At 43.8% G+C, this 12170-nt stretch overlaps 1 protein-coding gene across 1 annotated transcript; it reads left to right on the forward strand.

Moving 5' to 3' along the window:
- On the forward strand, positions 3542-7257 carry LOC109234268. Its single transcript, XM_019400178.1, has 2 exons — positions 3542-5470; positions 7162-7257. The coding sequence occupies exons 1-2, from the start codon at positions 3542-3544 to the stop codon at positions 7255-7257; spliced, it is 2025 nt and encodes a 674-aa protein (XP_019255723.1).

Consider the following 12170-nt stretch of genomic DNA (forward strand, 5'->3'; position numbering starts at 1 on the left):
TATTTTTCGATCTTTGACCCGCTGCCAAGAGGGTGAAGATTACTTCGAGGGATGCAACATTCTGCTGCAGATGTGGTTCATAGAGCACCTTTATCATCATCCAATAGTAATAAATTTCAATGAAAACTGGCTGAATTACATTGGATGTCGTCCAGACAGGGCCGCAAGTGTTAATCTTCCAGAGGGGGTGAGGGCCTGGCGGAAATTACTTGGTTCATTGAGTGCTAATAGAATCACTTGGAACTATTATTGGTTCCCTTCTGCTAGGGTCATGCATATGTCGACGTATTGTCCGTTCTTCATACTCATGGGTTTCAGAGGTTTCCAACCCTACGCGCCCCTATGCATTATGCGCCAGCTAGGGAGAGAGCAACAAAGGACCCCGATTGAGGATATGCGTCCGTTCGTGTGGGAATTCAAGGGAGAGGAACCTCCAAGGGAGTCTTATGCACAAAAGGTTTGGTTTGGTAGTCGATTTTCTGATTTGGACGAGATGGTAGCTGATCGTGAATGTGGGGAGGTAAGCCTCGCATACCTTGAGTGGTTTCACAACCCGGCTATCCGCGAGAAAAGGCCAGAAAGATCCATACGGCATGCAGTTGATTGGGAGGAGGAGATCGAGGCTAGAGTTAGAGAAACCAGAAGGGAAGTCGCACAAGAGTTCCAATCTCGTATTGACATTTTACAAGAAGATAAGGGCATTCTGGAGACAGCCATGGACATACAACAGGCTGATTTTGAGCGGGAAAAGGCTCAGTGGGCACGAGAGAAGCAAGCACTCAAAGCCCAAATTCGAAAGAAGAACATAGTCACAACCGCTCAGCAACAAGAAGAGAAAGAAGCCCAGTTCAGGGTAGTCCGTGATCATGAGCGTAGAGGTTTTGCTCCATTAATCCAAGGTCTGAGGGATCAGATAGGGGGAGTTGAGTCAAGCAAGGAGAGCCAGATCGCGGAGTTTGAAATAGAAAGACACCACTACCAAAAGGTGATCAATCAGTTAGAAGCGGAGTCGCTAGAAGTTTGGCGCCAGAAAGATATGGCCTTGGACAGCGAGCGTGATGCGTTGGATATAGCTGAGACCCGTGGTCAGCAAAATCAAGAGTTGCATGTGGCTCAGGAATACATTAAGGGAAAGATCCTCGAGGTAGCCACATATACCTCAAGAGCATGCAGGAGTTGCCAGGGAATGACGCCCGAGCGGTTTGCAGAAGTATCATTGAACGTTGCTCGTCATATATCTGCAGACTTGGAGAGGATATACCGCAATGTTGGGGGTCAGCCGCAGGAACAAGCGCCTTGATTACAGTGATGCTGGTGGATTCTACTGCAGAGATCAAAGTCTTCTTTTAGTTATCAGTCCTTTTTCATTATTCTTTTGTTGTTTTTGAGTCTGTAAGAGTCTTTTGGTGTTTTGAGTCTTGTTGTTTTGCCTTTTATCCTAAAAAGTCTATTTGAGTCAAGGTCTAGTCTTGTTTATCTTTATGTAATTCTTACTATTTGAGTCTTGTACCAAAAACAAAAAAATATATATATTATATATATTGAAAATTAATGAAAAATATTTTGTTTAGAAAAATTCGAAAATGAACCAAAAAAGATGTTTGTTTTATAAAATTAAAAAAAATGTGTGGTCATGTACATGAACTACGTAATGATCTGATTCATGCAGCGACATGATACGTAGGCAACCCACAAAAGGTTCGATCAAATATTTTCAAATGACTCTAAAGTCAGGGATCAAAATAAGGCGACTGAAAAGTAACAAGCTGATAAGCTGGAATGAAACATGAAGCCTTCCAAAAGCATATTAGAGATGGTGATATTTTAGGAGCATAGCATATCTATGTGTGATTCCTATCCGTGAAATGCTTAACCCTAACACATTTGTTGCCTCTTAATCAGTAAGCTTAAGGTGGTTGGTTTGTGGTGAAAACTGGCAACACATCATTACTTTACAAGATCTAAGGGAGCGGTGGTAATGGATAATAGTGATGAAATCGAGTTGGTCAGTGACAATCCGCAGGGTCAGTCAGTTGAGCAAGAGTCGGAGGAAATAAGAAAATTGAGACAGCAACTATCAGATGTATATCACGCTTGGGTTTCCGGTCGACCTCCACCCCAGGGTCTGTCAGAAGGAACTTCCACCATACCCCAGGCTACTCAAACACCGATCCATGCAATGAGCGATCCCATTCTACCACCAGGGTATGTGCCAAAATACAGCCTCCATGCTGCCCCCGGTACCTCTAATATGCGACCTCCAGTCGCACCGGTTAGGAACACCCCTCTCGTCGTGTCTGGTGCACCGGTATATACAATCCCGCCGCCACCACCTGTGACGAGACCAAACAATGAGCCACCATCTCATGATTATGATGGCCAATACTATTCTCCAAATATGGCTTTTGGGGTCTCGGCTCCATACAATCAGACTCCTCGGTACGAATCACCAGTGGAAAATGAAAAGCCTGTCACGACTGTTGAGCCAGATGAGATGGCCAGGAAAATGAAAAGTCTTGAACAGAATATAAAGAATATACAGGGACTAGGTGGTCACAAAAGTGTTTCGTTCAGTGATCTATGCATGTTCCCTCACATCCATTTGCCACGAGGGTTCAAGACCCTGAAATTTGAGAAATATGATGGACACGGCGACCCTATCGCCCACTTGAAAAGGTATTGCAACCAGCTGAGGGGTGCAGGAGGAAAGGAAGAGCTGTTGATGGCTTACTTTGGGGAAAGCCTTGTGGGGGTAGCATCCGAATGGTTCATTGACCAAGACATCTCTCATTGGCATGTTTGGGATGACATGGCCCAGGCTTTCGTCAAGCAATTTCAGTACAACATTGATATTGCGCCGGATCGTAATTCTTTGTCCAATATGAAGAAAAAGCCGATCGAAAGTTTTAGGGAGTATGCCATCAAGTGGAGGGAGCAAGCGGCTAGAGTTAAGCCACCCATGGATAACCACGAGTTGATCACTGTTTTTCTGGAGGCTCAAGAGCCTGATTACTTTCAAAACATGATGTCTGTGATGGGTAGACCTTTTGCAGAAGCAATCAAAATAGGGGAGATGGTCGAAAATGGCCTCAAGACTGGCAGAATTGTAAGTCAAGCTGCTCTCAAAGCCACCACCCAAGCTATCCAAAATGGGTCGGGAAGTTTGGCAAATAGAAAAAAGAGAGATGAAGGGTCCATGATGGCTTCGGGATCTAGGGAGTTTCAAAGAGGGGCATCGCACCCTTATGTGCAAGTTCAGCAGGGGCAATCCAGCTACTCTCAACATTATTATCCCCCGCCAATTCCTGAATACTCTATGGGCCCACCACAATATACAGTGTTCAATGCTCAATCATATGCTCGGCCTCCCAATTAGCAGGTACGGGCACCAGCTCCAAGGGCCCGCCGACCTCAGCAGCAAAATTTTCGGGCACCCTACAATGCTCGTCCCAGGCAGGATTATGGTCGAGAGTAGAGGCCAGTAGAAAAATTCACTCCATTGGTTGAATCATATTCTAGTCTATTCCAGAAGCTGAAGCAAATGGGCGTAATTGGACCCATCGCTCCCTACCATATGCATCCCGATTCGCATGGGTTTCAAGCAAATGCTAGATGTGAATATCATTCCGGTGCCCCAGGGCATAGCACTGATAATTGTTGGACTCTGAAAAGTGCCATAGAGAGACTCATTTCTGAAAAAGTGATTGTAATGACGAATGGCGAGGACCCTCCTACCGTGACAAACAACCCGTTTCCAGTACACAATGATTTTCATTTTGTGGGAATGATTGGCCGAGACCAAGAATACAAGCCGGTCAGTCGAGCAGAAATGACAGTGGGTGCAATTCAAGAAGGAGCAGGTCTGGAAGTAAGTCCCAGCCGAGATGTGCCATTGATTGTGAAAGGCGCCCAGAGCTCAAATAAGGCAACTTTATTTGTTCCAAAGATCTCGAGGTTGGAAGTTCACTCCCGTGTTCCAAGCCTAAGGTTATATGTACTTGGAGGCCACCCCGTCAAAAGGGAGAAGCAGGGAGGTACAAAAGGTATAACAGATTCAATCATAATCAAACCTGTTATGCAACCCCCTGTAACCAACACAAAAACCACTCCTTGGAACTACAACAAAACGATGATGACCTACAAAGGCAAGGAAATCATAGAGGAAGTGGGGGAAACTGGAGGTTTGACTCGATCAGGGAGATGTTACTCTCCAGAAGAGTTGAGGAAGGCCAAGCAAATTAGAGAAGGCCATTTGCCAATAAAGAAACCAGTCACTAAAGCAGATGCGGAAGAGTTTTTGAAAAAGATGAAAGTTCAGGATTACTCAATCATTGACCAGCTAAGAAAGACTCCCGCTCAAATCTCTCTACTATCTCTGCTCCTACATTCCAAAGAGCATGCTCGTGTACTAATCAAGGTCCTGAACGAGGCACATATCTCAGAGGAGACCACAGTGAATCAGTTAGAGAAGATGGCCAACAGATTTTTTGAGGTGAACAGAATCTCCTTTACTGATGATGAACTTCCCGAGGAGGGAGCCGGGCACAATAGGGCTTTGAACTTGATGGTCAAATGTGAGGGTCATTATGTAAAGCGAGTCATGGTTGATGGAGGCTCAAGTGTAGATGTATGCCCTCTCTCTACCTTGCAAAGCATGAAGATCGATACAGACAGAATCCGACCCAGCAATGTTCGCATCCGGGCTTTTGATGGCTCAGCAAGAGATACCATTGGGGAGATCAACCTCACCATGACGATTGGGCCGGTTGACTTTGAGATTGTCTTCCAAGTAGTGGACATGGCCACTTCTTATAACTTTCTTCTTGGAAGGCCATGGATCCATACGGCCCGAGCTGTGCCATCCACCTTGCATCAGATGCTCAAATTCGAACATGACAGGCAAGAAATTATTGTTCACGGAGAAGACGAGTCTTCCATTTATAAAGACCCGTTAATCCCCTGTATTGAGGCCAAGGAAGGGTCTGAGTCCATTGTCTATCAGGCTTTTGAAGTGGTTGCTGTAGACCATGTCGAGGAAGGAAAGCCCATTCTACATCCTCGTCTTTCCGCCACATCTGTAATAGTAGCTGCAGTTATGATGAGACAAGGTTATGAACCAGGAAAAGGCTTGGGGGCATCATTGCAAGGAATTTCGGAGCCTATTTCTCCGTTCGGTAACCAGGGTACTTTTGGATTGGGCTTCAGGCCAACACAAGCAGACGAAAACAAAGCCAAACACCGCAAAAAGCATGGATGGGTCTTGCAACAACCTATCCCTCACATTTTCTACACTTTTGTCAAGCCACGACTCCAAGAGGGTCAAAATTCCTCGGCGCATGCAAACATTGATGAAATTTGCCATGGCCTCAGCCAGATGTTTTCTGAAGTGAATATGATCCAGGCTGGTGAAGCCATTAGTCGTGCTGATATGCAACTAATTGACCCAGACACCATGCTCACCAACTGGGAAGCAACTCCTCTCCCCACAAGGAAGGAGTCTTGGTAGTTTGCTTTTGCAGCTTCTTTTTTGTATTTTGGGTTACTTTCAGGGTTGTAATCCAAACATCTCAGTATGATCGTTTTGTTTTGATGTTAACCCTTCTATCCTTTTGAATTCAATGAAATACAGTTCAGTTTCGTATTAAGTTTTGTATCTTTTCCTTTTTCTAATTCCTGTCATTTTATTTCCATTTCAGTTTTGTTAATGCCGGCTTTAATAACATGACATGCATGCGGAATTCACGCCCAGATCTTAAAAAGCTGTCTAATATCGAAATAATGCATCAAGAGGTTGAATATGATGAAGATGAGGTTGTTGAGGAAATAAAAAGAGAGTTGGAACAATTTGAAAACAAGCCTAAGCCAAACCTCAATGAAACCGAGCCGATTAATATCGGAAGTCCTGAAGAAGTTGGAGAGACGAAGGTAAGCATTCACACCGAACAAAAAACCAGAGATGCCTTGATTCAACTTTTATTTGAATACAGAGATGTGTTTGCTTGGTCTTACGATGATATGCCGGGTTTAAGTGCTGATCTGGTGGTTCATAAGCTTCCTACGTATCCTGGTTTTCCACTAGTCCAACAAAAGCAATGAAAATTTAAAACAGACATGAGTGACAAAATCAAAGAGGAAATAATGAAGCAACTAAGCGCCAATGTGGCCAGAGCTGTCCGATACACCACTGGGTGGCAAATGTTGTGCCTGTGCCAAAGAAGGATGGAAAAACCAAAGTTTGTGTCGACTATAGGGACCTGAACAAAGCTAGTCCAAAGGATAATTTTCCTTTGCCAAACATCCACATTCTTGTAGATAATTGCGCAAGCATGAGATCCAATCGTTCGTAGATTGCAATGCTGGGTACCACCAAATTCTAATGGATGAGGATGATGCAGAAAAGACCGCTTTCACCACGCCATGGGGTACTTATTGTTACAGGGTCATGCCATTCGGTTTAAAGAATGCAGGGGCAACTTACATGAGGGCCATGACCACCATTTTTCACGACATGATGCACAAAGAAATTGAAGTATATGGCAACGATGTCATCATAATATCAAAGACACAAGCTGATCACGTGTGTGATTTGAAAAAGTTCTTCGAACTGCTTCGAAGGTATGACCTTAAGCTTAATCCAGCCAAGTGTGCATTTGGGGTTCCATCTGGGAAACTCCTCGGTTTTATAGTCAGCCGGAGAGGCATCGAATTGGATCCATCTAAGATAAAGTCCATTCGAGATCTGCCATCCCCGAAGAACAAAAAGGAAGTCATGAGTTTGCTGAAAAAGGATGCCGCTATCAGGTGGACAGACGATTGCCAAAAAGCTTTTGACAGGATCAAAGATTATCTGTCAAAACCCCCTGTACTGGTCCCGCCTGAACCTGGTAGGCCTTTGTTTTTATATCTACCGATGATGGATAATTCCTTTGGATGCGTTCTGGGGAAACATGATGCAACAGGCAAAAAGGAACAGGCAATCTATTATTTGAGCAAGAAGTTCACCAACTATGAGGTTAAGTACACCCTTTTAGAAAGGACATGTTGTGCCTTGACTTGGGTCGCTCAGAAGCTGAGACATTATCTTTTGGCCTACACTACTTACCTCATATCCAGAATGGATCCTTTGAAGTACATCTTCCAAAGGCCAATGCCCACTGGCAGGCTCGCAAAATGGCAAATTCTGCTCACAAAGTTCGACATTGTCTATGTCACCCGCTCCGCGATGAAAGCACAGGATTTGGCAGAGAATCTAGTTGATGATGAGTACATGCCACTTAGCACATACTTCCCAGACGAAGAGGTCAACTCAATAGAGGAAGTGGTTCCAAACGATCACCCTGTATGGAAAATGTATTTTGATGGGGCTGTCAATATCAAAGGAGTAGGGATCGGGGCAATCCTCATCTCACCTATTGGACATCATTACCCTGCAACGGCCCGACTTCGATTCTTCTGTACCAATAATACAGCAGAATATGAAGCTTGTATCATGGGTTTGAAAATGGCCATCGATCTGGATGAGCATGAACTATTGGTTATGGGAGATTTTGACTTGCTTATCCGACAAGCCCAAGGCGAATGGGAGACTCGAGACATCCAGCTTATTCCGTACAGACGATGTGTGCAAGACTTGAGCAAAAGTTCAAATCCATCGAGTTCAGGTACATTCCCAGGTTTCACAACGAGCTAGCCGATGCCTTGGCTACTTTAGCCTCGATGCTCCCTTATCCAGGCAACACTCATATTGATCCACTAGAAATCCAAGTTCGGAATCAACACGGTTACTGCAATTCAATTGAGACAGAACCAGATGGTGAACCATGGTATCATGACATAAAACGATTCCTGAAAACAAGAGAATATCCAGAGCATGCTAAAGGAGATCAAAAAAGAACTATAAGGCGGCTTGCTAGGGGTTTCTTCCTGAACGGGGAAATTCTGTACAAGAGGACCCCAGATTTAAACTTATTGAGATGCATAGATGCTACAGAAGCAAAGCGGATCATGAGTGAAGTGCATTCGGGGGTATGCGGACCTCACATGAATGGATATGTTTTGGCGAAGAAGATTCTGCGGGCAGGGTATTATTGGCTTACTATGGAGCGAGATTGCTTCATATTTGTTCTCAAGTGTCACCAATGCCAGATTCATGGTGACTTGATTCACTCGCCTCCTTTGGAGTTACATCCCATGTCCTCTCCTTGGCCTTTTGTTGCTTGGGGAATGGATATCATTGGGCCGATCGAGCCAAAGGCTTCAAATGGGCATAGATTAATTTTGGTTGCAATTGATTACTTCACCAAGTGGGTGGAGGCCGTCACTTTCAAAGCAGTCACCAAGAAAGCAGTGGTAGACTTTGTTCATTCCAACATCATCTGTCACTTTGGTATCCCAAAGACCATTATCAGTGACAATGCAGCCAATCTAAATAGTCATTTGATGAAGGAGGTATGCGAACAATTTAAAATCATGCATCGCCATTCTACCCCTTACCGGCCAAAAGCTAATGGAGCCGTTGAAGCGGCGAACAAGAACATCAAGAAGATTCTTAGGAAGATGATCCAAGGTTCCAGGCAATGGCATGAAAAGTTGCCTTTTGCTCTTTTGGGATACCGCACGACTATTCGCACATCTGTTGGTGCAACTCCGTATCTGCTTGTATATGGAACTGAAGCTGTAATACCCGCTGAAGTCGAAATTCCCTCTCTCCGAATTATTGTGGAATCAGAGATTGATGACACTGAGTGGGTCAAGACCCGATTAGAACAACTGATGTTGATCGATGAAAAACGGCTAGCAGCGGTGTGTTTTGGCCAGTTATACCAGCGAAGAATGGCACACGCTTACAATAAGAAAGTGCGCCCAAGGCAGTTTGAGGTAGGCCAGCTAGTTTTGAAACGCATCCTTCCACACCAGGTTGAAGCTAAAGGAAAGTACGCACCGAACTGGCAAGGAACCTACATCATCAAGAAAGTGTTACCAAAAAGGGCCTTGCACTTGGTAGATGAAGAAGGACGGGTACCAGACATGACTATTAACGCAGATGCAGTCAAAAGATATTATGTCTGATATATACCCACTGTTGAATTTCACGCATCGATTTTCTCAGATCGAGATGACGAAGGCTATCATTTGCTCGCTATTCCAACTAGTTGTCACCCTTTTGTTAACTCTTTTGAGATGTATTTGTCTTCTTCATTTCTGGAACCTGTGTACTTGTAAAAGCAAAAAAAAAGCCAAACAACAAATCTCTGAGTCATTGAACTACGTCCGACCTGATTCCGAAAGGATACGTAGGCAGCCTTACCCTGGGTTCGGTCGTATCAGAACAAAAAAATCCATATTCCCAATACTCCAAAACTGGGGCAGAAGTTTGTTTTATTTCACGGCTTTTCTGTTAAAACGGTTCCAAAAGTTGTAATTCAGTTCCAGGCTCATTTCGCCTTTTTACCTTTCAAGAACTTCTGATCGATGTATTTTGAGAATGTTTGAAGTCCCCATGCCAAAGGCGTTGGGTAACCTCCCTCTTGCAGTATCTTATTCAAAAAACAAAAAGAAGAAAAAAAAAGAAAAAAAAAATAAAAATGAGAGAGTCTTATCAGTGAAAACCTGTACGGGCACTATAAGGCGACAGTGAGCAGAGATATGAGAGAGTCTTATTGGTGAAAACCCAAAGGGGCAGCATAAGGCGACGGTTAGTAGAGAAATGAGAGAGGTTAGTTAGCAAAAACCTGCAAAAGGCGCTACTAGCCAAATGAGGGTCTTTGATTCTCCGGCATGAGCACAACCAAGACAAATTCAAGATGAACGTTTGCGGCGGATTTTGAGAATTAGACAGCTCAGACGGATCAGGCGTCCAGTCCAAAATGCATGTCATGATTCATTGAAGTCGGCACATACCTCCAGATAAGTCTCCCTATTCCTTTCCCCGAAAGGGACACCTTTTGTTTAAACACAGTTCTTTTTACTTTTAATTATTATTCCACTTTTACCCATAATTTTTCTTTGAGTCCCTTTCGGTCTAATCATGCATCAAATGAGAAGCAAAGAAATGGCTGCAAAACTAGCTACAATTCCCCCGTAATATCGAGCACAATTTGGGGCATATATGGCATTGACGAAGGCACGAATCCATCTGAGATCTCATTTGATAAAGCGAACAAAGTGTTTCAAAGAAACTGAAAAGTCGCATGAGCAAGAACCGCTTCATGAGAAAAGTTGATAAGCACTACGGATACAAACTGATACTGGGTGCAAAACAACTGAGTTCGATTTTAAAGAAAAATTCTGTTGCCTTAGAGACAAGGGTAGCGGCACCATGGACATCTGGGTATGAAACAGTTGGGGGCAACACTGGAAAGCCAAGGCCTCCAGAAAATGATACAAAGCGGTCGAGCAACTCGGTATTACGCTGAAAGAATCGGTTATTCGATAGTAGTGGCCGTGAATCAAACTACTCAAGGCATCAAGACCACAAACCAACCACCACATTGAAAACTCATAAATTTTTCTTTGTTGGAAGCAGGAACAAAGCAGTGCAGAATGGCGATCCTAAAAGAACGAATGTCACCAAACGTAAGCTCCTTAAAATATCCATTTTTCTTTTGTTTTTCAGCATGCATCACTACTGTTCATACCTCCCATTTTCGTAGCTTAACTCAGGTAGAATCCTTTCACCTAGGGGGATCCAGCTCATATTTCCGGGTAGAAGTACTCTTCGCTCAGGTTGTTTCACGCAGCTTAACTCAGGTAGAATCCTTTTGCCTAGGGGGATCCAGCTCATGTTTCTGGGTAGAAGTACTCTTCGCTCAGGGTGTTTTACACAGCTTAACTCATGTAGAGTCCTTTCGCCTAGGGGGATCCAGCTCATAGTTCCGAGTAGAAGTACTCTTCGCTCAGGGTGTTTTAAGCAGCTTAACTCAGGTAGAATCCTTTCGCCTAGGGGGATCCAGCTCATAGTTCCGAGTAGAAGTACTCTTCGCTCAGGGTGTTTTACGCAGCTTAAATCAGGTAGAATCGTTTCTCCTAGGGGGATCCAGCTCATGTTTTCGAGTAGAAGTACTCTTCGCTCAAGGTGTTTTACGCAGCTTAACTCAGGTAGAATCCTTTCGCCTAGGGGGATCCAGCTCATAGTTCCAAGTAGAAGTACTCTTCGCTCAGGGTGTTTTACGCAGCTTAACTCAGGTAGAATCCTTTCGCCTAGTGGGATCCAGCTCATAGTTCCGAGTAGAAGTACTCTTCGCTCAGGGTGTTTTACGCAGCTTAACTCAGGTAGAATCCTTTCGCCTAGGGTGATCCAGCTCATGTTTCCGGGTAGAAGTACTCTTCGCTCAAGGTGTTTTACGCAGCTTAACTCAGGTAGAATCCTTTCCCCTAGGGGGATCCAGCTCATATTTTCGGGTAGAAGTACTCTTTGTTCAGGTTGTTTTACACAGTTTAACTCAGGTAGAACCATTTCGCCTAGGGGGATCCAGCTCATATTTCCGAGTGAAGTACTCTTCGTTCAGGTTGTTTTACGCAGTTCAGCTCAGGTAGAACCTTTTTCACCTAGAGGGATTCAACACTTTATCAATAATACATGGTGCTAACACCTTATTCTATTTCCTTCCAGTAAGATAGGGTACCAACCCCTGGTTACATTTCATTTCAGTAGTACAGGGTGCCGATCCTTGGTTACACAAGCATTCGTTACACATTTTATCTCTTTTAGCTAGTCTATACTACTGTTTCTGTCTGCCTTTCAATAAATTAGATAGTTTATAGCTTTCTCTAATAACTCATAAAATTTTCCTAGTGCCAGACTGGGGCAGAAAAATTTTGTTCGTTTTTTGTTTGTCTTTGATGGCTTTGTAGGCTCTGCCGTATAGCACAAGTGACGATTAAAGCTTGCAGTTTCAGTTTCTCATCAGAGGATAGAAGTCCTTCGATCACAAGATAGTCAGAGTTTAGCTTTGATAATGTGTCAGCAACCCAGCTTCTCAAGATTCATCTTCTCAAATTCTGATCCAGAAAGCAAGCAATCGAGATTGAGTCATAATCTTTTCTTCAAAAGAATCAAGATCCAATCTAAGGTCAATACAAGAGAGCAGGTCAAGAATCAAGATTTGACTCCAGAAGACGCATAGATAGGAATTTTGTACTCTTAGTTTGCAGACGTATATAGTGCTCTT

Source organism: Nicotiana attenuata, chromosome 1, assembly GCF_001879085.1.
Source record: "Nicotiana attenuata strain UT chromosome 1, NIATTr2, whole genome shotgun sequence".
NCBI lineage: Eukaryota > Viridiplantae > Streptophyta > Magnoliopsida > Solanales > Solanaceae > Nicotiana > Nicotiana attenuata.